Raw genomic sequence first — 24,391 nt, 5'->3', positions numbered from 1 at the left:
CAGTCAAAACTAAACTATATTTTGCAAATAGAAATATTTCAGAGGGGCTTAAATGAAATATTTTGCAAATAGAACTATATTTTGCAAATAGAAATATTTCAGAGGGGCTTAAATGAAATTATACATATAATCTTAAAAGCCACTGCTCTCTTCCGCCGCCTTTGAACTTCTTGCTCCACCTCCGCCGGTGCCCCTGTCATACATCCACCTCGCAGTCCGCCTGCTACTCCCCTTCGCCCCCCCAGTTCGCCGGACTCATCCTCCTTCTCCGTCCTCCGCCGCATTTCTCCGATCTCCCTTCAAACACCACTGCCCAAGTCTTCGTCCAACGTGTGCCAACGGGACTACCTCCTCCTGCCTACCGGTCACTGTCGCCGGCCGGATACGACCATAGTCCTTATCTTCTATAAGGTCACATGACCAGCAGACTTCCAGTTTGGAATCTCCCACACAATGTTTGCCTCAGGTTCCTCGATTCTTATATCCGCTTGGGACAGTTGGACCGCGCCAGAGATCTGTTGGATAAAATTCCCCACCCTCCTTTGCCCTCATTGACCATCTTGATCTCAGCCTTCACAAGGCGCAACCTTCCCAAAGAATCCATTAGGCTTTACCAGCGGCTCCGAGAAACCAAAGACCTCAAGCCCGATCGGCTTGTTCTTCTTTCAGTCGCGAAGGCATGCGCCTGTTCGTTGGACCCTGTAGAAGCCAAAGGATTGCATGAGGAGGCTATCAAGTTTGGTCTCGCCTCGGACCTTCTCTTAGGTAATGCCATGATTAATATGTATGGGAAATGTGGATCCCATCAGGGTTCGAGGAAGGTGTTTGATGATATGCCGATTAAGGATGTGATCTCTTGGACTTCGCTCATTTCAGCTTATTTGACTTGTAGGATGCCAACGGTAGCTTTAAGAGTCTTCCGTGATATGCTTCATGGTGGAGTTGATCCGAATTCATTCACTCTGTCTACAGCCCTTCGTGTTTGTTCAGAGTTGAAGGCCCTGGGTTTTGGAAGAGAAATTCACAGTTTTGCACTGCGGAAGGGTTTTGAAGATGATGTATTTGTAGGAAGTGGACTGGTGGATTTGTATGCTAATTGCTCGAGTATTAGACAAGCTAGGAGTATTTTCAATAGAGTCCCTAACAAAGATTCAGTTTCATGGATCGTGATGTTGACAGCTTATTTTGCTGATGGGGACTGTGAAGAGGCTATGAAGCTCTTTGAACTGATGAGATATCAAGGAGTTGCTACCAGCTCTGCTTCATGGAATTGCATGATCAGTGGGTTTGCACAGAATGGAATTCCTGAACAAACGATTAGATTGCTACATGAGATGCAACATTCAGGGTTCAAGCCAAACCATATTACACTGATTAGCATGCTTCCAGTTTGTGCATTCATCGAGAATCTAAGGAAAGGTAGAGAAATCCATGGATACATTTACCGCCACTGGTTTGTGGAGGATTTAACGGTGTCAACAGCTTTGATACTAATGTATGCCAAGTGTGGAGACTTGGATAAGGCCAGGCATGTCTTCAACCATATGCATAGGAAGGACACAGTTGCATGGAACACAATGATCTTGACGAATTCAATGCATGGTCGCGGTGAGGATGCATTGTCAGTTTTCCATCAAATGCTCAAATGTGGTGTCAAGCCTAATTCAGTCACATTTACAGTTGTTTTGACTGGCTGCAGTCATTCACAGTTGGTTGTTGAAGGAAAGTCAATTTTTCATTCTATGAGTAAGGATCATGGGCTTCAGCCTGATGCCGATCACTATGCCTGCATGGTAGATGTCCTCGGCCGCTCTGGTCATCTTGAAGAGGCATATGAACTGATTCAAAACATGCCCATGCAACCTACGGTGGGTGCATGGGGAGCATTACTTGCTTCATGCAGAGTGTATAAGAATGTGGAGTTAGCAAAAATTGCTGCGGCACATTTGTTTGAAATCGAACCTGAGAATCCTGGGAATTATGTGTTGTTGTCAAACATACTAGTGTCCGCCAAGATGTGGGATGAGGCTTCCAGCGTTAGGGTTATAATGAGGGATAGAATGCGGGATAGAGGTGTCACCAAAGTACCAGGGTGCACTTGGGTTCAAGTAAGGGACAAGGTTTACACTTTCGTCAAAGGTGATGACAAGAACCCTCACCGAGAGGCAATATATGGTTTTCTGAAAGATATCAGGGAGAAGATGAGGTTTGATGGCTATCTTCCTGATACTGAATATGTTCTGCAAGATGTAGCTGAAGAGGAAAAAGAGGAGTTGCTGTGCAGTCACAGTGAGAAACTTGCGGTTGCATTCGGCATCCTAAATGTGAACAGCGAATCGGTCATTCGGGTGTTCAAGAACTTGAGAATATGTGGAGACTGCCACAATACTATCAAATTCATGGCTAAGGTTACAGGATTACAGATAATTGTGAGAGACAATGTGAGGTTTCATCATTTTAGAGATGGAAACTGTTCGTGCAAGGATTTGTGGTGATTTTGTAAGTTTTTTTGGCCTAAATTATTTTCATAAATGCATTTTTTTTGGCGGATTCACATGTTTTTGTTACAAGAAACTATATGTACATCTAGAACAACTGGTCATATTAATATGGTTCATGTCCCCTGATCAACTGGTTATAAGTCATATGGTTCATGTCCTCCCTAACAGCAGAGCAACAATTAGTTTCAAGATTGGAGTTGACAAAAGATTTACACTGATTAGATGCCAAAAAGGATTCATTGTTTGATGGATGATGAAAAATGGCAAGAAGAAGAGATTAGAGATTATACTAAAGGAAGTTATTGATAAGCCTCGTTATCTCACGCAGCTGTAAACTACATTTCCACGGATGGTACACAGGACATGCTCGGTTTCTCAAATTTGGTTGTGCATGCACCTTTTGCTCCCTTTGGACTGAACTATTTGAGAAATCCTAGGTATGTGAAAATTTTCATTGGAAATCCATAATTTTTTTTATTTATATGTTAACAGAGTAAATATTAAGGTTTTAATAGGTTTGAATTTTCTTCTTGAATCTATAAATCATCATGTAAGTATCTACATCTTCAAATCTATCATTATAAGTCCGAGAATTGTTTCAAACTATAAAGGAACAGAGTGACTACATTATTTGTTAATGGAAGTTTTCTTTCTTGCAAATCCTTTTACCAACCTCTATGTAACTTTGTTCACAGTTCCACATATATGCAAATACTTTAAGGGATAGAAACAAAAAAAGAAGATTAGGATAAAAAAGAAATAGAAAATATTAAGCTAGAACTTATACATCCCATCAATCTAAAGCATACCCAATGCATCAGATGTTTGGGATATTCACCATGCCATGAGATGTTTTTTGCTTTCATTAAAATTTGATAACAAGCACTATCTTAGGCTTATCTAGCAAATGTGCCTGCATCTTCAGCTAGCCTTGACTTGCAAGCTAAATGCATCCATTCAATGAAGAACTTCATCAAGCAGATTCTCAATCAGGTCTCTAAATATCAACCTCTCAATGCTTATCCCTATTTCAGGAAACCCTTCACAGAAGCCCATCCACCCCTCCAATTGCTGTAGCATATCTTCACTTGAGATTGAAGTAGTAGCATCTACACAGCTTCTGGCAGAGGAACTCCTGGCTTTGAGATGCTCAATATCATCACACAGTTCCTTTGCCAAGCACTGTCCACTGGGGAACTTGGGAATCAGGTTCCAATGCAATAGTGATAATTGAGCTTTTGGACCACTCAGCTTGAGCTTCTGTTTTAGTAGTTCATTCACTAGATCAAATAACAACTTGCGATTTAACTTTTCAAGATCAGATCTCAGCTGACAAGTGCTTTCCTTGATGACTTCAGGCGTGGTCTGCCAGTGCGATTTTGTTCTCTCTAACACAAAGAATAATTCAGGATTTATTAGGTGTGAAGAAGGGCAGAGTTGGATTGGATTTTTGGTCACCAACTCGGAAGTTAAATCTTTCATCAAAATGCCAGATGCCAGTAGTGTCTCATACACAAAGCGATGGTCTGGGCACTTTGTCTCACACAATGAAGAAATATGATCAGTTTTGGAAGCTCCATCATCATCCTCTGGCCTTAGCTGTCTGAGCTTCTGAATCAACTTGTCAACTTTCTCGAGCCTCTTGTGACTGTATCTGGCTTTCAGGTTTTGTGATGGAATGTCATGCATGTCACTAGCAGAAGTCTGGATATCATCATCTGTCATCAATTAGGAGGTTTTATTCATGTCCAAATAATACATCGATGGTCAATAAAAGGAATCTGGTTGAAGCTCAGAGAAATATTTCTTAGTTTATTTAGTAGAATGTTGACAGGTTGATCCTGACATTATAGTTGCTAGTAGAAACAGTTCTTAAACATATGTAGATGCCATAGTATGCAAGTTGGAGGGATTTATGAAGGGTAATCAATTGCTAGTAAGAATAGTGCTTATGCATATATAGGTGTTGTATGGTACAAGTTAGAAAGATTTTATGAAGGCTAATCAATGTTATTTTTGTGCTACCTACTACAGTAAATAAATTCCCAATAGTGCCTTAAGACCTCCTTGATCTCAACTTAGTTGGCCAGTTAGTTGTCTAGTAATCCTTAAGTGGCTGCAACAAATGAGGAACATGATTGAAGAAAGATATTTGCAATTAAGGATCGTTCAGAGGCAGTATGTGACCCATTTCTAGGATCGATTCATAGTAAATGTAACAAATGATGAAGAAAACAAGAGAGCGCCTGCTGAAAGATCCTTACCTCCAACTTCATTAGGAAGTCCTTCCATTGGCAAAACAGGTACATCATCTCGATACACTGAAATATCTAAAACAGAGATTGGACTTGACTGCTTGGTAGAAATTTCTACAGGTTTACTTGAAACTTGTTGATTTGAACCACATGAGAACTTCTGAAATCATATAAATGAACAATTATCAGTTTCAGAGGAACTATGCTAAATAGGAGCTGCATCAAACATTTTGCATTGTAAGTCTAAATATTTGTAGGAACATTTAAAAAAAAAACAAAATGATCACCTATGATGTTATGGTCAACCCAATAAAGTAACTCATAATATCAATGTTACTCAACCACAAATAAAGTCATTTCAAGCTCATTCTTCAGCAAACTATTGCTGCTGGGATGGCAATTTAGATTCCTGGCTTATAAATGAATCATGTCTCATTGAGTCGTGACAAGTTCAGTATAAACTTGAACTCAATTTGGTTAATACACATGTTAAAATCTATAATCCTTGCATGTCACTCTTGTATCTTGTCCCACAAGGTTATGGGTTGGGTTATACGGGCTGTGACAACTTTTGTCAAACCCTGATTGCTGGTGTTTCTTGTTACTTTTGTGACATGAACTGATGATTAAACTGGAGTATCAAAATGAAATTCTCATACCGTATAATTGGAGGATGATAACGAATAACTTTCTGTGCTTCTAGATGGACTGGAAATATCTTGCTGAGAAGATGGCAATTTTAGCTCTACAGACCAGTCCATCTGTGAGGCACGGCTACCATTACTATCTGATATCACAGAGATTTCATCTGCCTGGTGACTCAAATTTATTGCTTCACGACAAGTATCATTGAACTGATGAGCATTTACTTGCGAATGAGCTGGTTTTTGTCTGAGCCTGTTTCTAGGCAATACTGATCCTGAATATCTATTGGCAGAATGTTTCTGGAGATTCTCCAATTTTGGAACTGGAAGGTTTTGTCCATCTTGGTTTTCAATCTTTTTCTTCTGTAATCTTGTATGAATAGAATTCAAGCTTTTTACTGAACTTCTTGAAACTTGTGCCATGCTCACACCAGTATTTTGCGAACATTTGTGCTCCATCCTGCCCTTTGCGATTGAGGAAGGAGATTCAGAATTAGGTTGTTCCCTGAAACTGCGCTTAGGACTTCTGTCTTTTACCATTTCAACACTAGTCGAAGATGTCTTCTTATTAGCAGGATCACGCATACGTAACCTCCTAAGAGATCTTATGTGCTCTAAAGGGATAGCTGAATTGGAAGAGAGCTCTGATCTAGTGACAGATGTTGAGGGCTTCATAATCACTATGGGAGACTCAAAAGCTCTTGGAGAGTTGCTTCCTTTTGGCACTGAGGTCACTGTACTAGTGGTGATTTGCTTGTATCCAGCATCTACTGTTCTTGCATTCCTATAATTCCCACTTCGAGTGCTACAAACTGGAGCTGTTGAAGTCTGTCCATCTTCCATCTTTGGTGAATGGCCCTTTGTGTGAATGGAATCTATTACTTGTTTAAGAGCCCTTAGGTCCTTATTGGACTTCTTGAACTCAAGCTCTGTCAACCTTGCCTCTATCTCTCTATAGACATATCCAGGCTGCTGCTTCATGTGATCCACCCTTTTTCCGACCATCATTTCAAGATGCCTCCTAGGAGTTGTTTCTTCAAGTAGCCTTGGTGTTGCATCAGGAATTCTGAATTGTGGAGTGGTTGGTTCCCTGATGAAACTTTTACAAGCATTATCCTGACTGATGGTGGATGTGTCGGAGATGCAAAAACCATTCTTCTGCCTATTTAAGCCACTATAGTCTTTGCCTCCATCTGTTTTTGTCAGGTTCAGCTGCTCCTTGTCGAAGTTTGGCATTGTTTCTACTCCCATGAGCTTCGCAACTAAGCTTGACGAGCACTTATGATGTGTCATTTCTTGCTGACGATCTAAACCCTTGGAAGCTCTTCCATGGATGATAGTTCGGTCTAGATTGTCCATAATTGAATTTTGTTTTGTGTCAAAAGTATTGAACCTTCTGAGCAAGCTTACCCTGCTATCTAATGATAATCTTGGGCATTCTCTCAGCTTGGATGTGGACATATTGCCATCTTTTGAGTTCAGAAAGGAATTTGACTCTCTTCCATCAAAGGAGAATCTTGGAGATCCCTTTGATACTGGATTGGAAGTGCTGTTCATCGGACATTGCTTTCTTGGTGATGCATTGGCTTCTAAAAAGTACTCAGGTGCACTTTTGAACTTGTCCAGCATCTGAAAAGATCGATTCAGATCAACCGAAATTTGTGATTTTCCTTCAGTTCTGGTTCTATATGATGCATCCTTTAACTTTGAAATTCTATTTGATATTGGAGAATCTTTTTGATCAGACACATAGTGCCTCATTTCCTCTGTGATTAAGGTTTTAACCGGTAGGCCCTGAGAATTCTTGTTGATGGATTCTTTTACTGCTTCTCTGAGATCAAAAGACTGGCTGCCAAATTGAATCGGTGAGTTTGTCAGCTCATTTTTAGGCTTATAATGTGTTTGTTTCACATCAGACTCATTCTTTGACTTTGATGAACTCTTTGCGAATCTCTCTGCATATATACTTCGTTTAACAGGTGAAAAATCTTTCGGGGTTGACTTGTCACAATCAATAGAAGAAAATGATGAATAGGATGATGAAGAAAATGAAGTCTTTGATGATTCCATTGAGAAGTTTTTGCTGAGTTTCTTCTCCTGAAAATAGAATAAGGATCATAAATACATAAAAGTAGCATATAAATTTGGATAAGGTTTAATGAAACATACCTGAAAATTATGAGAACTTGTGCCATGATCTGACCGAATCTTCCTGCTATCATGAATCTGTCCTGAAGGTATTCAATAGCTTCAGAGTTTATACCATGGAAATCAAAAACGCAACAAAATTTTGATCTAAATGTTCATAACTTCATATAAGTTATATGCTTGATATAGTTTTCATAGATTGTGATTCATAGCATGTCTGAAAAAGTGAATATGAATGCAATACTGGTTGCAGTAATTCAGGAACTCTGATACCGAAAATGAAGTGATATATTGCATTCTGAATCACTGAAAAAGAGAATATGAATGCAATGCTTGAGTTTATTTATATATTTTTCTGTTGTTGGATTTCAGTGATTCAGAAACTCTCATACCAGAAACAATATTTCTAAAGCTACAACTAGAAATGCTGCAGCAGATAACAAAAGTGGTACCTGGAGACACAGTTCTACTGCTGTTACCACTGTTGCTCCTCCCAACGAGAAGATGTTGCCGATCAAAAATTTGGAAGATACCAGACATACATCCTATTTGCTTCTGCAACTCCGGGTTCTCATCAGCCAACCTGTGCAGAAACTTTTGGGGCATCTTTCAATGCTGAAGCCTAGTTTTCACGAAAAATGTTGGCTTTTTAACAGAGGTGGAAGCTCACGGTATCAAAGATCGGATTGATGCAGAAACAAGTTGCGAGAAGAAATTGACAGATGGAGAACCTTACTGTGAAAGTCTTATTTCCAGGAACTGTTTCCAATTGTTTCATGGGGATGGATCACAAGATCAGCAGTAGAACCATCACTTCCACTGTAGCTAAAAGTGACCTCTAACTTCATATCAAGATAAAGGAAACACCGAGCTCTCAAGCTTCACTATCAAGGAGTATCAAGAAGGTGAAAGAATGGAGTTGAGGAATTCGTCAGATGATGGAATGGTAACCTAGAAGCCACCTCTCAGTGTACCAAGATCAGCAAGTCAAAAAAGGCTGCCAATGGGATTTAACGTGTGGAAGGTGATGCTGTTAAGCCTAGGGGCTTTCTTTTCCTCTACTCCGTCCTTGTCCACGGTTATGGAGGGAAAATGAGGACATGAAGAAGGAAAATAAACAACTGTTTGGGGACACGAGATGGACCCAATGAAAGATCCGAGAAGTGACACGACAGAAAAAGGAGGGTTGGTTGTTGGGTTTGTGATCCCAAAAGATGCTCAAAGACCAACAAAGTAGCTTGGGATGAGGAAAAACTCAGATGCATTAATGGTGATACTTTTATTTTTAGTGGATCAGAAGTCTTCTGGGATTTCCTTCCTCTTACCCATGTGCCAGCCATGTTTCTTAAAGTAGCCTCAGAAATTTAGTTATCAATGTTCATTGTCAACTAATCATTAATTTTTACATCTGATGAGCAAGAAGAGCAATGTCAAAGTTCATTACTGGAGTAGAGCAAATTGATCACGGTTGATGTGGCTGAGCATGACTACACTCCTTTATCGGCCATATAAATTGGTAAAATTGCCTCTTAAACTATATTATCTCTGAATGTCAGCACATGCAAAGTGAAATACAAGAGGAAAATATATATGTATGGGTCAAGATCCATTGGAACAATATCTTACAGGTAGGACGTTGACTTTATCCTAGTGTTCAGAGAGATCAATTTCAATTCATGGGTGGCAAAAGATGAATACGTTCGCCCCTAGTGCCTCCACCAATTCGTTCCAGGGTCAACACGGAGGAGATAAATCATGGACGGCTACTAATTTTTGGAATAGTAACTAGCATATAAGGGAGGCATGACCAATTCCAATTCATATTCATACGAGATGTTTTCAAAAATAATGACTGCGAGATGATATTTAGATTCCTAAGATCAAGTTATAATATCTCTGGTAGAAAAAAAGACAACTCTCAGAAACTCATGCAAGAAGGAAAGTAATTATCAGTCATTGATAAGAAGGTAAAAAAAGAACATTCAAAAGAAAATTTTTATTAAAAATATAAGATAATCTCTCTCAATATTTAAATAGGACTGTTATATAGATCATGATATAAAATTTAAATAAAAAAAAGAAATAATAATTAACAAATGTTAATTTAAATTCTATAAAGAAAAGGAATAGATTTTAAAAGAAAGTATAAATAATTAACAGATATTAGTTGAATCTTAGAAAAAAGAAAATATATCTTTTATCCCATAAGTAAAGTACATAACTAACGATCATAATTTAAAATAAAATGGGGATCCAGACAAATCCTCTCCTATAAATATTAGTTCAGATCTCCTAGACCGCCTATCCTGGTCCCCTCCTAGTCTTGTCCAAAATAGCACACCTCGGATGTTGTTTTATTTACATTCAAACTTCTCTAAACAAAAAAAGTCATGTGGCCCATTTCAAAACACAAAACACAACTCCACGACCCGCGACGACCCACCGCCGACCGAACGAGTTCGGACCGACCCGCAACCTCTCACAATGACCCAAGTTCCAATGATGTCTAAACACAATCCAACCATCTTGGTTTCTATCCTCCAAAGCTTAAAGAAATTTGAGTGTAAATGAAACGACATCCGAAGTGTGTCGTTTTGGACAGGACCGGGAGGGAACCAAGGTAGGTGGTCCAAGAGATCCGAACTATATAAATACCAAGAATATCAAAATTACCCTAAATATCCTAAAAATAAAAATTAACAAAAATAACAAAAAGCCCTTAAAGGGATTTAAACGGTAGAATTTGGGGCTGAAATTTGACCGTTACAGTTTCACCCATAATAAATGTAAGCTTTTGAATTCTATACACGTGGCGAGAGCTTAATCCCAAGTCAAAAGTTACGACCATTTAAAGTTTGAAAGATAATATTGGATTTCAATATGAATTGGACCCCGATCAGAAACTAAATCTGCATCAACCTATTTCTACTTTGACTTAGATTTATCCTTACTCTAGACTCCTTGTATTGTCCATAAGGAGCAAATTATTATGTTGTTATCGTTACTCTAAGCATACAACATTCTTATTCCATCATAGTTGATGCGGCGGTAAAGGAAGTCCACTAAATATGAGTTAAAGACAGAAATAGTAGCGGACATAAGGTGAAAGTTAAGGCGGTCAAAGGCAGAAAATCGCCTGCTCACCAAAGTTGGCCGAGTATGTGGCAACGGGTCGAACAGGCCTAAAGGGTCCGATCAGCCCGGAGGATCATCTGAGCAGATCGCTCATCCAGGCGGGATAACTATAAAGAGGACATCAGATGCTCACAACTGTGACCAAATGAATGCTAGTTCGACCGGACCACCTGTCCAGCCGGGCAAGGAACAAACTACTGAGCTGAACGCCTATGAAGAAGAACGATCTTGAGTGACTGGGCGGGTATCCTGGCCGAGCGGCTCCCCCGTTCGGCCAGACAGTGGGACCCCTTGCGTAACTCATCATATCCTTCTGGGAGTTGGAGCCACTGATAGGAGACGTGGTCAATAGGCAGATTATACGACGAAAGTTTTTACTGTCATGTCAGGGATTTACACGCCCTGTTAAAGAATGGTGTCAGAGACACTTTCCTGACATGTTTTTCATAGGACAGTTAGGAAAATATGCGCACGCCTTGGGAAGTGTGCACGTCTGCTGTTAGAGCACTATATAAAGGGACAGAGGTATGCGCTATTTGTGATTACACTCCTGTTGTTGCTACAGTTCTCTCTGCTCTCTTTTTACTATTTTGGTAACTGACTTGAGCGTTAGAGAGCCAACGCCAAGGACCTTTTCCCTAGCCCGACACTGACGCTTTTAGTTTTGCAGAGTAGAGTGGAGTCCTCACACGATCAACCGCAGAGTCACATCCCCAGCCAGCCATCTTCACCATTTTCAGACAAGATTATATTAGCACCGTCTATGGGAAATTAACCTGTATTTGAGACATGAAAATGGAGGACGCTGGATGACTTACAACCGTGACACTGACGAAGGAAGAATTATATATGTTAATACAAACATGGGCAACCAAGATGTTGCAGCAGTAACAACAGGTGATGGTCGAGCGTCAAGCAAATGAACCCGTGGCATCAATAACTGGACTGACCATAGAGACTGAGCGGAAAATATATCCGCTAGGAGGGCAAACAAGAAGTTGACCGGCACATATGAAGATGCATCAAATGCGCCGATCCCCTTTCATTGAGTGTTGTTCCACACTCCTTCAAAAGAACAAGGCCGAGCGAATAAAGAGCAAGGGTCCTCCTTGGACGATGTGCTTATCTGGGATGGATGGAAGGGAAAGGCATTGAGGATCGATGCTTCTCCTAAATGGATTAATAGACAATTCTCTCAGGAGATCATAGATGACCCACTACCACGACATTACATGCCATTGACGATCGGAGAGTACAATAGGGCAATTGACCCAGAGGACCATCTAATCAAGTTTGATAACATGACCACACTCCACGAGTACATCGATGGAGTGAAGTGTTGAGTCTTCCTCACCACTCTTTCTGGATCAGCACAGAGGTAGTTTAGACGCCTACCAATCAGATCAATGCATAGTTTCAAGGACTTCCGGACAGTATTTCTACATCATTTTTCCAGCAGTCATTATTATCAGAAGACGAACGTTAACTTGTTCGTTGTGAAGCAAGGGCCCAAGGAGTCACTAAGAGCCTACATCAAGAGGTTCAACGAAGTGACCATGAACATCTCATCGGTCACCCCAGAGTTATTCGTAAGTGCCTTCTCACAGGGACTTACAAAGAATGAATTATTTCGCTTACTCATCCGGAGGGTGCCAAAAAACTTCGACCACCTGCTCAGGCGTGCCAGCGAATACATCAACGTGGAGGAGGCCCAAACGACACGAAGGAAGGAAGTGTCCATTGAACATACTGTCACCCCTAAACGACGACCGACCAATAGCCATCAACCACCAAAGGACCCTCGAACGGGTGTAACTTAGCCGCACCAGGAGCCCCAAGCCCATGCAATGTAGCATGTGGAAGTAGAGCGGTCGCAGACAACAAAAGGCAGGCCTAGGACACCGATGTTCTGCTCTTACCATCATTCGAAGACACACAATACCCAGGATTGCTACGACGTAAGGCCAGTCTCACCCTAACCGACTCCTTTAGGATATCGATGTCGTTCACCATCTCCTTATCATCGACGCCGATCAGACGAATGATGGGAAGAAGAAAGACTAACGGCCGAGCAGCGTCAATACCAGCCTTAGCATAGAGGTAATATGAGTCCCGCCCGGGTTTCCGCTGAGTGGGCTTGACCTTCAACTCGGGAGGATGAAAACCGAAACAATGCGGCTCGAGGAAAAATTAGAATGATCGTCGGAGGGGCGACTGATAGTGATTCCAACAGAGCGAGGAAGATGCACGCCCGACGACTGGAGATAAATGTTGTGGGATGCAGCAAGAAGAAGGCCGAGGGACTAGAGATTAGTTTTGGCCCTCGGGACCTATAGGGAGTGGAGATCCCTTATGATGACGTATTGATCATCCGAGCGGTAATAACTAATTACACTATTCATCAAACTTTTGAGGATACAGGTAGCTCGGTGAATATCATCTTCAAGAAGGCGTTTGACCAGTTGCAAATTGACCAGAGTGACTTACAGTTCATGACGACTCCATTATACGAGTTCACGGACAATGAAGTCTTCTCGATCGGCCAGACTTGGCTGGCCATATCACTCAGAGAGAAGCCTCTCAAGAGGGCAAGAATCACAAATTTCATTGTGGTAGATGCGTCGTCCGCCTACAACGTGATATTGGGCGGACCGGCCTTGAACAAGTTCCGAGTAGTAGTGTTCATCTTCTGCCAAAAGGTTAAGTTCCCGGTGGACAACACAGTGGGTGAGGTCAAGGGCGACCAACTGGCCACTTAGTGTTGTTATATGGAGATGGTCAAGACTGAGGCCCGCGCTACTGGGAAGACACAGCGAGTGGAGGTAAATATGTAAAATTACTATTATATGAATGTAGGGGAATAATGAATGGAAAAATCCAGGTGTCCCAAATTCTTGCATCGATCAACCAAGTAAAAAGTTGGGCGGCGACTATAAATTATTGTGAATAATTATCAAAAAATTGAGCGACGGCTATAAACTCTTGTGCCAAATTATCAAAAAGTCAAGCGGCGACTATAAACTCAAGAGTCGACGACAACTAAAGCCAAGCGGCGACCATAAACCCAAGATTGACAAAAACAATAACCAAGTGGTGGTTATAAACCCGGGAGTCGACGACTGCAATAGTCGAGCGAAGACTATAAACCTGAGAGTCAATGAAAACAACAGCCGAGCGGCGGCTTGAAATCCGAGAGTCGACGAAAACAACAGTCGAGCGGCGACTATAAAACCAGGAGTCGACAAAAACAACAATCAAGCAGTAGTTATAAACTTGAGAATCTATGCAAACTAAAGTCGAGCACCGACTATAAATCCTTGAAATATCACAGCCGAGAGGCGGCTATAAACCCAGGAGTCGACTACCACAAAAGCCAAGCGACGACTATAAATTCTAATAGAGTTAATATCAACAGTCGAGCGACGACTATAAACCTGGGAGTCTACGAAAACTAAAGTCGAGCTGCGACTATAAAGCTTTGAAATATCACAGCCGTGCGGCGGCTATAAACCCTGGAGTCGACGACTACAACAGCCGAGCGACGACTATAAACTTGAGAGTTGACGATCACAAAAGTCGAACGGTGGCTATAAACTCAGAACCAACGTGAAGACATCAGCCGAGCGGCGGCTATAAAATCGGGAGTCGACGAAAACATCAACCGAGCGGTGGCTATAAACTTGAGAGTCGACGACCACAAAAGTCGAGCGACGGCTATAAACCTGGGAGTCGATGAAAACATTAGCCAAGCGGCGGTTATAAAATCGAGAGTCTACAAAAACAATAGCTAAGCAACACTATAAACCATGTCTGCAAGTGATAGTCGAGCGGCGGTTCTAAAACCGCTAATGTCCGATCGACCATGGAGATTACCGAAGACACTGCTCATCCAATCAGTTAGACTTACAGCCTCCTTCGACTAGATTTGAGGGGAAGGCTATATGGTGGTAAAGGGAGCCCACCAAGTATGAGTCAAATGCAGAAACAACAACCGACGTGGAGGTCAAAGTTAAGGCGGTCAAAGGCAAGAAATCGTCGGCTCACCAAAGCTTGCCAAGCAGGTGGCAACGGGTCGAGTAGACCTAAAGGATCCAATCAGCCCGAAGGTTCATTTGAGCAGATCACTCATCCGGTCGGGACGACTATAAAGAGGACATCAGATGCTCACAACTGTGACCAAATGAATGCTAGTCCGATCGGACTGCCTGTCTGGCTAAGCAAGGAATGAACTACTGAGCTGAGCGTCCATGGAGAATAACGACCTTGAGCGACTAGACGGGGTATGTTGGCGTAGTGGGACCTCTTGCGTATCTCATCATATCCTTCTGGAAGTCGGTGTCGCTGATAGGGGGCGTGGTCAATAGGTAGATCGTATGACGAAAGCTTTTACTGTCATGTCAGAGATTTGCACGTCCTATTAAGGAATGGTGTCAGAGACACTTTCCTGATATATTTTTTCATAGGACAGTTGGGAAAACGTGCACGCACCTTGAGAAATGTGCACGTCTGCTACTAGAGGACTATATAAAATGGGGTCTATGCATTGGCGGAGGTATACGTTATTTGTGATTACGCTCCTGTTATTGCTACTGTTCTCTCTGCCGTCTTTCTAATATTTCAGTAACTGATTTGAACGTCGGAGAGTCAATGTCGGGACTCTTTTTATATCTCGACATTGATATTCTTGATTTTGTAGAGTGGAGTGGAGTTTTCACATAATCAATCTTAGAGTCACATCCTCAACCGACCGTCTTCACTGTTTCCGGAGAGAAACAATGGCATATACGTGTTTGATTTATCATTACGGTAAGAATTCCTTCTTTTATGCCAAGTCCATACTCGTTGCAGGAAGCAATGCAGGACATGGCATTGCTAGAATTGACAGCAAAGGGAGATCTTCTTCTGCTGCTGCTGCTGCAGCAGCAGCAGCAGCACAAGAAGAATTAACAACTCCCCGTCAACAGCTGTAGTTGCACAAACTTCAATTGTGTCACCTTTTCGCATTTCTGATTATGCAGAGAGTTTGGATCCATGCAAAGATCACGGTAGGTTCATCCATGATTTCAAAGAAGTAATTATTTAACTGGAATGGTTCTGCTACTGTGCTACATATAGATGGATTGAGAATAGTGATACTGAACTTTGAGTTTCTTATAATTTACAGGTTATTTTGGCTCAAGATTAAATAACTGGTAGGAAAAGAGGATTCCTAGCGCAACGGTAAAGTTGTTGTCATGTGATAAAAAATCATGAATTTATATCCTATAAACAATCTCTTGCAAAAAGTAAAATAAAATTACATAATCCTTTTCTGAGACATCGTATAATAGAAACTTTATGTATTGAACTACCTTTGCTTTGTCTAAAGAACTGGCAGGCTGGAGGTTCCTTTCACCAGATATCTGCTGACAGAATTCACATGCCAATTCAGGCGAGCAATGATTTAATCCAGCAGAAGCCTTTATTTCTGTGCCGAATAATTACCAGATCATCCAAGATTGCACTGTTGCTTGATCTCATCTATGAAGGCAATTCACTCACAATAGCTTCTGCAGTGTTCCAGCTCATATTCATAGCAGGTTTCTTAGTTGCTTGCTTTGCTGCACAATGAAATTGTCAAAGGTTGCTACTTTCTGAGCAAGGTACCTGCTGAGGAAAGGAAGGTGTAGAGGGATCACATGGTATAAAGGAGAGATCACATGGAGGGGGGTGCCCTTGTCAGGGCCAACTAGTGTCACCCTAATCATAAAAAGGTGGTGTTCTACGAGTCCAACAAGCAACCATTTACAACTAGATAGGCCACATGACATGCCCTAAAAATTCCTTGGATGTGACACCTACTCCAAGGGGCTTGAATTTGGTAGATCTTGAATTTGATAGATCTTCAAGCTTGCAAATCAATCATTTGGATCTGGAGATGAGAGATTGATTCTTCTTTCACAGTGATTTAGTATCATCAGCTTTTTGATAAAATACAGGCTTATAAATTATAAGGATATTTTATCCTAGTCCGATTATCTTTTATATGAGAAACATCAAATACTCAATGAGATATTTGGTACCCTCTAAACATTAAATCTAAGACCTATTGAAACAAATGCTCATATTAACTGTACCAACCCATAAGGAAAATTGATTCTTCTTGCATAAACTACATCAAAATTAGTCTAAGAGCTATGATGCAATGGTAAAAAGTGGAGTAAGACTTTCTAAATAATGAGAGTTTAAATTTCATCCCACATATTACAATAAAAGAGTTTAAAAATTTTATAATGTTAATCTATCTATTAAAATCTATTTGTGCTTTCTAATTTATTAGAAACTTCTCACAAATGAGTTAGAATTAAACAGATGGTAAAAATTAAATATCTATATTACCAAAATAATAGATAATAAATTGCTTCGAGTATTTATTTTAACAATTTTATTTTAGAGTTTACAGTATAAAATGACAATTATTAGTTATTCTAAAAAAATTACCTGATCACTCATTTATATATAGTGATCATTTATATATAAAGAGCGGGTATTTGACAATAACATATAAATCTCGTTTAAAAATAATATTTTTATAACTAAAAGTGATTACCCTGACTCTAAATGCTTCTCAAGTTCATCTTCAAGATATATAAATAAAGTCAATTTATAACCAACCATTAAACGATTAGAGATGGTCCATCAAAAATTGACTCCTAATCTTATTATAACAAAATTATCATCCTCTAACCAAATGAACATTTCCGAGAACTTTAAAATATATATATATATATTAGCATTAATCATACCTTGAGATGCATTTTGGAACATTTAATAAAAAAATTACCTGATATATTTACATTAACTGAAATACACCATGTACCTTATATATTTACATTAACTGAAATACACCATGTTGAATATCTAAAAGTAGGTTCGAACAAAATGTAGACGAAGAAGACAATAATAATCAGCAGTCAGTCTTTTGTCGCTTTGTCGCTGTCTCTTGTGTTGAATGCACAATTAGTTCATCTTGTTCTACCTTGTGTGCTTCAGTTTCAGCTTCCTTGCCAAGAGACTTGCTCGCTATGTCAGGACCCAATAAAGAGGAGTGCTTGCTTGTAATTTGCCTCCCTGCCTTAACTTTAGGTCCCCAATGCCTCTCTGGGTTAGGAAGGTACCTTGCCTCCTTTTTAACTTTGGCTTTGCTGAGCGAAGCAGCTGCTCGGGCAAAATTTGCCTGCGATACGAAGAGGAGCATTTATCTAACAATAACAACAATTTTAGTCAAGCCTCAATATCCAACTTATAGTCTAGAATCATGACTAAGAAGTAAACATGTGATGGCCCAATGATTTTTTTTTTTCTCCTCAAACTAACCATACTTAGGATTAGGTTCACTAATACCAATTATCACAAATTTTATATATCCAGATGAGAATGAGAATGGACCTATTAACTTTGCTAGACTAAATGGTTGGCTCAAAGAGTAGTAGTTGATGCCTATAACTAAATAAACACATTTCGTTGGCCTAAACTTATTGTGCGGAACTAGACTAGCATGTTGCTCGAGGAATCTCAATCTTTAAGGCTAATACATCAAGTACATTAATATTTGTTCAGAAGTGATCCACAGCAGAGAGAGAGAGAGAGGCATACTTGCAGTTTTGGTTCTTTGGCGAGTATCGCTGTTCCTGAATTGTCTTGTTGTGCCTTCACAGGATGATTCTTTACCTGGGAAAATGTCATGCAAGAAGACAGTATGAGCCAATATGTATTAGGTGTGTTAAAACATAACGTAGCTAGAAGCAATTCAAAAGAAGGATTAAAAAACTACCCAACACCGCATGATGTCCCAGATGACATCCATTGGAGCATCGGTTTTGAGCCCCAAAGGATCCACATGACTCCCCGATATCCGAAACCCAGCATTGATGACTGCGGAGCGGAACACAACTGCAGATGGGGAGGTGCACTTGAGTGTCGAACATAAACTGTGGAGACTTACAAAGAGAGGGACGTCATCTAGTTCCTGCATGTGTTATAAATAAACATAAGCTTCAATTTATAAGAAAGGTTTACAATCTAATTAGAATTTCAATAGCAGTTCAAAGAGATATGCATAAAGAGTATCCATGAACTGGCGCAAACAATCTTTGGCAGATGGAAAAGAAATCAACTTAAATAAAAACCAATATCAAGATGGAAAGACATCTAGTTTAGAATTATATGTTCATTTAATTACTAGTACACTTTGAAATAGTGCACATAAAAAACTAAAAGGATAACAAAAAGGTAGTATATACTACCAAGATTCAAATGATCATTCCATTCAAATGGAATCAACGTCAAGGAAAAAGAGAAACTATAAAGAGGTGTTATTTCACTAAAACATTATGGATTAGGCAGGTAATAAGACTAAGATAGCAGATAATTGAGATGCAAATATAGTAAACAAAAGTAGCTAGAAAAGGGATTAACCTCTGAGATAGTAGTCAGCACGGCAGAAATTTTCTCAAAAGCGGGGTACCTTTCTTTCATAGCTTTAACATTAGCTAAAATAGAATTTATCCATTGCTTGTCATGAATTGGAGCAGACCATATAGGACCACCCATGTTAAACCTCTTTCCACAATCACTGCACTTCTGAGGAACCACGGGACCATATCCAGGAGCAGACTTGACGCTATTATCCTTCCAAAAGAACAAAACAAAAATTCAACACGAGGCATAGGATGCTTGACTAGCAGAAAACTACAAAAGATCCAATGAGAAGGAAAATGATCAGAGTAAGAGCTTACCTTACAAACAGTCCTCCCAAGACTTTGGAGATGGAAAGAATCACAACCAACACACTGATAAACATAGGAGAGTTTGAGAGGTGTTTCTTTAATTGCACTTGCTGACCTGCATAGAAGATCGAAGAAAGAAAACTATGTAAAGGGTTCCAGTTGTAACCTACCACCTGAATTTACATTTACCTCCAATGCTCAAATACCAACAAGGCAGAATGCACTTACGTGTATATCCGAACAAAAACTCGGACATAGAAATCCATATAGACAGAGAGGATAGGGACAATGTAGCGCTTGTAGCGATTTGCATGATTCTGCATTGGGAGATGGTAATGTGATAATTAAAAGAAGCTATCAAAATGTCTTCTATTAATCAATATTGTGGAGCTACAGCTGTCTTTATATATTTTAAAACAGAAGGTATATTGGTCCAAAGATCATTATAGTATAAATTACCTCAATGCATGCAAGGAGGATCCTCAATGCCATTTCATGGCAATATTTCCCTTTCACAGGATAGGAGCCATACCTATTTTTGATAGAAAATTCTGATATTAATACCAAAATGCCTTTTTCCTTTTCTTTTTGTGTGATTTGTGTGTACAAAAGCAATGTTGCAAACCTTACTTTGAATGGCAAACCTCCCCATTGTTTCCACAAAGAACTGCCATATCAGTAGCTGTACACATCAGAATTCCTCCATCCGCAACTGATTGTACAGCTGAGTCCAGAAACACAGATGGTGATCCATAAGGATCAAGATCTACCTGCAGCAAAATTAATGTCATAGATATTCAACTTTCCATTCATCAACAGATATATACACATAATAAGATACAGAAAATAGCAGTACTTTGCAACATATTTGATAAAAAGTCTATTATATAATATTGGTCCAGTCCAGGTGTATTCATAAGTGATATTGGCCATATTAGACTAAATGTAAAGAAATTTTAGAGAACTTTCTGCAACTGCAATCCTATATGCAAGTACTTGTCCTCAAAACTTCGATGAAATATAAAGAATTGTTGAAGGAGAAAGGATACACAACTAGTTTGCCTGTTAACATGGAAGAGTACCACAATACAATTGGAGATTAGATGTAACCATGAAATAATTTAAATAAGCGGCATATTTTGTATCTTTCATTCCAGATCCTACAACCTTTATGATTTCACCTCCCTTTAAGCTATTGGAAAACAGACAGATTGAAGACAGACCAAATTGAGAAAAATTTAGGAGATAACAGAAATTTAATCAAGCACTGTAGAGCATCTACTAGCACCCAGAAAAGATAAATAAAAAATAAAAAGTCCTTGAATCACAAGTGTCTATTTTAAAGTAGTATGTGATCAAAACGACATGAGCACGCTACCTTCATTATACTATCAGCTAAATAAAATATATATTTACTTTTATTACAACTAACTATTTCTCGCCCCATCACTAGGTTTTACTTCACCTAAGTGACAAATTGAGCAAATAGCCAAATACTAACAAAAACATGGAAAAAAAAAAGAAAATAAAATGGAGTGAAACTGAATTTGAATAAAAAGTCATTTACCGCATCAAATTCATTCTGATGAGTGAGCATATAAACTCGAGCATCAGCAAGATAGGCGTCTACTTTTGAACAAGCAACAAAACCATTAAATTTTATATTTCTATTGCAAGCCTCAATAGATGCTGCACCAAAAAGAAATTAAAAGAAGAAAAATTACACCTACAATTGAATATACAAACAAGATAAAAACTATAGCATATATAGCATCCAATCCAAATTTTAATTAAGAAACCTTTGTCATTGTCTAAAGCAATAACTTTTCCAATCCCTTCTATTTCACGGGAATATCGCAGAGCTCTTAATCCAGAAGCTGCCAAAGCCTATAAATTCATGTACACAAAAACATAAGTTATTAATAGAACAACCACAGATGCATGTGTTTATCACATAATGCCAAATTACAGTCCAGACTCATTGGTATGAAAATTTAAACACACAAATCCAGCGAAGTAATCATGCTAAAGAAGTAGATGTGACTCACCTCAAGTACTATAGGTGGCTTAGGTTCTTGTTTTCCTCTCAAAGAAGGAATTTTTATACATTCTTCTGAAGTAGTTTTTTCTTCCCCCTCTTGAGTAACTTTTGCTATGCCATCATACTGATTCTGTTGTACCTCAATCCCTCCATTAACTTTTTCTTCAGTAGCTCCATTAATTTTTTCATCTTCTATGGCACCTGAACTCCCATCCAAGGTAATAGATTCAGAAAGTTCTCCATTAAGATTCTTGTTTAGAGGTTTTCCTTTTTTGCTTAAATATGCATCATGCTCCTTCCGTTTATCTATAAATGTCCTCAAAACAGCAATGGACATATCCCGGTTGTATACCTAATTGAAGTATTAAAGCAACAAGTTTGAGTAACATTAATTGCAGCAGCAAGATCACTTGGCATTAGAGAAAACAAAAAAATAGGAAGCTTGAAATATATTAGCCAACAACTTATACAAAAAATTTAAGCTAACAAATGATCAAAATAGCTTGAGATAAAGCTCAATACAAGTCAATCTCTTTCTGGATATAAGCCTTCTAAAAAGCAATACACGAACCAAACACTAGTACCATAACAAGCTAAACCAACCACACCAGGTTCATAGCACTTGGCGCAAGAGCCATAATATAGCCTCTAGCGATGGAGACGAGGTCTCATTAACTATAATTGTTAATTATAATAATATTTGTAAGCATATGAGATACTAACCAACCAATTTATGCTTATGAAGGAAGCTTGAAATAAATAAAAAAGTTATACATCAGATGTCTCAGAAGAAGTGACCAAGTAGGCTCACACATAAAATCATCTCAATTCAGTATACAAGAACGACTGATGAAGAATGTGAAAAGATACTGAAGATCATAGAGTACCGTGATACTGAAGTAGTGCCAAGTATGGGAAAAGAAAAAATAAAATAATAAAAATAAAAAAAAATAAGAAAGGAGAAAAGGACAACCACATGCCACTACCATACCACCCCATACCTCCTCTTTTCTCCTCTTCTCCACCGCAACTTGCTGCCCTTCTTCCTCCTTTCTTCTCTTCTTCTTCGCCTCGCTCACAGAGATCGCTAATTACTGATTTGCTTTAATTTAATTTTATTTCATTATATTTATATTTTGTTTCATGTACTGTGTTACTTGTATAATTTTGTTGTCTAGGAAAAAGATGATATATATATATATATAAGTTTCCTGATTATTTTATTTAGAGGGTTTTTAGGATTTTTTGTATTATACTATCACCAAGTGGGGTACTGGTACTGAGAACTGTACCCCAGGGCGTGACAAGTAGGGCATAATCTACTCACAAGAAGCTGAGAAATGGAACGTCCTTATGACTAATCAAATCTACTTGTGAGATGCTTAAAGCCAACCCTTTTTTTGCTTATACTACAAATATCAAAATTTAAAAAAAAAAAAAAATCTCTCTTTTTGGAACATCTTTGGCAGCAAGACAGCATTTTGACGAAAGCAGATTTCAAACCCAGGAGAAATAGCAACACTTTTCAAGGTCTTTACCATCTATGTAATTGGCGCCATGAAGCATCAGATAACTAAGAGAATCTATCATGATTAAGTTTCGTTGTCAAAGTTCATCAAGTTGATGCATAGTATAGAGTGAGAGGTCTCTCTCAACTAACGAACACAGCAAGTCTGTTTTAGCAAAGCGTAATAATGAAGAAGAGGAAAGCAAAAAAATAGTTGTTCTTTTCTTGCAAAAATAAAAAAAAAATGGTTCCAGACAATAAAAAAGGGAAGAAACGCAACCAAATCTTACAAAAAGGATTTTTTTTTTTCCATTTGACTGTCACAAAATTCCAAAAATAATAAATTCACACTGCGCATGGACGCATCCAAGTCAATCACACGATGCCACCTGAGCCTTGTTGAAGAAGACGGTGTTGCTGGAATGCATAAGGATCTCGGCCTCCCCTTCCTTGATGATCGTGTAGTTCCCGAGTTCGTCCTCGACGGCGCCCATCTCCGAAGTTCAAAACCTTCCGGATTCGAACCGAAAAACTAACAGCGACCACAGAAACAAAATCGGTGACGCAGATTCGAAGGAGAGGCAGCGAACCGTCCTAAAACCCTAGTGCATCTCCTTCCTCACCACGCCCTCCATGTCCCACAAGTTCGTTGTAAAATTGTCCGACGTTACTTTTACTGGGTCAATCCGTCGTACCTGGCTGGCCATTGGACATCAGGTGTTCCAACGTGGTAACGTGGCCCAACTGATAATCGGTACTCTAGTGGGCCGACGTAAGCCCGTCAGAACCGCCCCAAAAAAACAGCTACTTAGTTTTTATCCTATGAAATATACTAAATTATATATTATTTTTTTAGTGTTTCTTTTAAGAAAAATAATATGTTCAAGAAAAAAAATTTAAGGAAAAATTCAAGGATAGATTTATAAAATGATGGGTCCATAAAAAATGAAATAATAGTCCATGACTTTATGTATCTATTTTGAACTTTTTCTTAAATTTTTTTCCTTAAAAATATCATTGCACTTCTTTTAAATACATTTAGCATTGACCATTCTACTAAACTCCTCAGACAAACAAAAATGACGAAGACTCAGCAGGAATTGTGTGCAGACACGCCACATATAGACATTTGGAGGAGAGAGCCGTTCGAGGAGAGAGCTGTTTTGGATGGAGCATCTTCTAGAATTGTGTGCAGGTATTTTGCCTAAGAGCATTCATAATAATTAGATATTTCTTTCTTTCAAGTATTTGCAGCCCCTATTTCTACCTCATTCTTTAAATATTTTATTATTTAAATATTTTAAATTTTATAATAAAATATTTCACCAATCAACTATTTATGATTCTACTAATCAAATATTTACTCTCAAATATTCCTAATTTCATAATCAA

General features: G+C 39.1%; 3 protein-coding genes across 4 annotated transcripts; 1 reads left to right on the top strand and 2 right to left on the bottom strand.

Moving 5' to 3' along the window:
- The first annotated feature begins 160 nt into the window (after positions 1-160).
- LOC122023773 (pentatricopeptide repeat-containing protein At2g29760, chloroplastic-like) lies at positions 161-5,593 on the top strand. Of its 2 annotated transcripts, none has more exons than XM_042582078.1 (2): positions 161-2,938; positions 5,460-5,593. In XM_042582078.1, exon 1 carries the CDS (start codon positions 417-419, stop codon positions 2,493-2,495), a length of 2,079 nt encoding a protein of 692 aa, XP_042438012.1. In that variant the 5' UTR covers positions 161-416; the 3' UTR covers positions 2,496-2,938; positions 5,460-5,593. The 2 variants fall into 2 exon arrangements, with proteins under 2 accessions (XP_042438012.1, XP_042438010.1); XM_042582076.1 differs by lacking the exon at positions 5,460-5,593 and adding an exon at positions 3,536-3,668.
- On the bottom strand, positions 3,136-8,154 carry LOC122023772 (protein LONGIFOLIA 2-like). The gene is made up of 5 exons (XM_042582075.1): positions 8,001-8,154; positions 7,570-7,631; positions 5,416-7,497; positions 4,766-4,916; positions 3,136-4,219 (listed from the first exon to the last, which is right to left on the bottom strand). The coding sequence occupies exons 1-5, from the start codon at positions 8,152-8,154 to the stop codon at positions 3,459-3,461; spliced, it is 3,210 nt and encodes a 1,069-aa protein (XP_042438009.1). The 3' UTR covers positions 3,136-3,458.
- Positions 8,155-17,494: 9,340 nt separating this feature from the next.
- Positions 17,495-23,689, bottom strand: LOC122024268 (probable tRNA (guanine(26)-N(2))-dimethyltransferase 1). Its single transcript, XM_042582848.1, has 12 exons — positions 23,389-23,689; positions 21,500-21,844; positions 21,251-21,338; positions 21,019-21,140; positions 20,082-20,221; positions 19,911-19,983; positions 19,680-19,768; positions 19,461-19,566; positions 19,141-19,353; positions 18,497-18,691; positions 18,319-18,393; positions 17,495-17,899 (listed from the first exon to the last, which is right to left on the bottom strand). The coding sequence occupies exons 1-12, from the start codon at positions 23,491-23,493 to the stop codon at positions 17,630-17,632; spliced, it is 1,821 nt and encodes a 606-aa protein (XP_042438782.1). The 5' UTR covers positions 23,494-23,689; the 3' UTR covers positions 17,495-17,629.
- Positions 23,690-24,391: the final 702 nt, after the last annotated feature.

Source organism: Zingiber officinale, chromosome 9B (genome assembly GCF_018446385.1).
Source record: "Zingiber officinale cultivar Zhangliang chromosome 9B, Zo_v1.1, whole genome shotgun sequence".
NCBI classification, from domain to species: domain Eukaryota; kingdom Viridiplantae; phylum Streptophyta; class Magnoliopsida; order Zingiberales; family Zingiberaceae; genus Zingiber; species Zingiber officinale.
The sequence above is the reverse complement of the archived record's forward strand: the minus strand, read 5'-3'. Positions and strand labels throughout refer to the sequence as shown.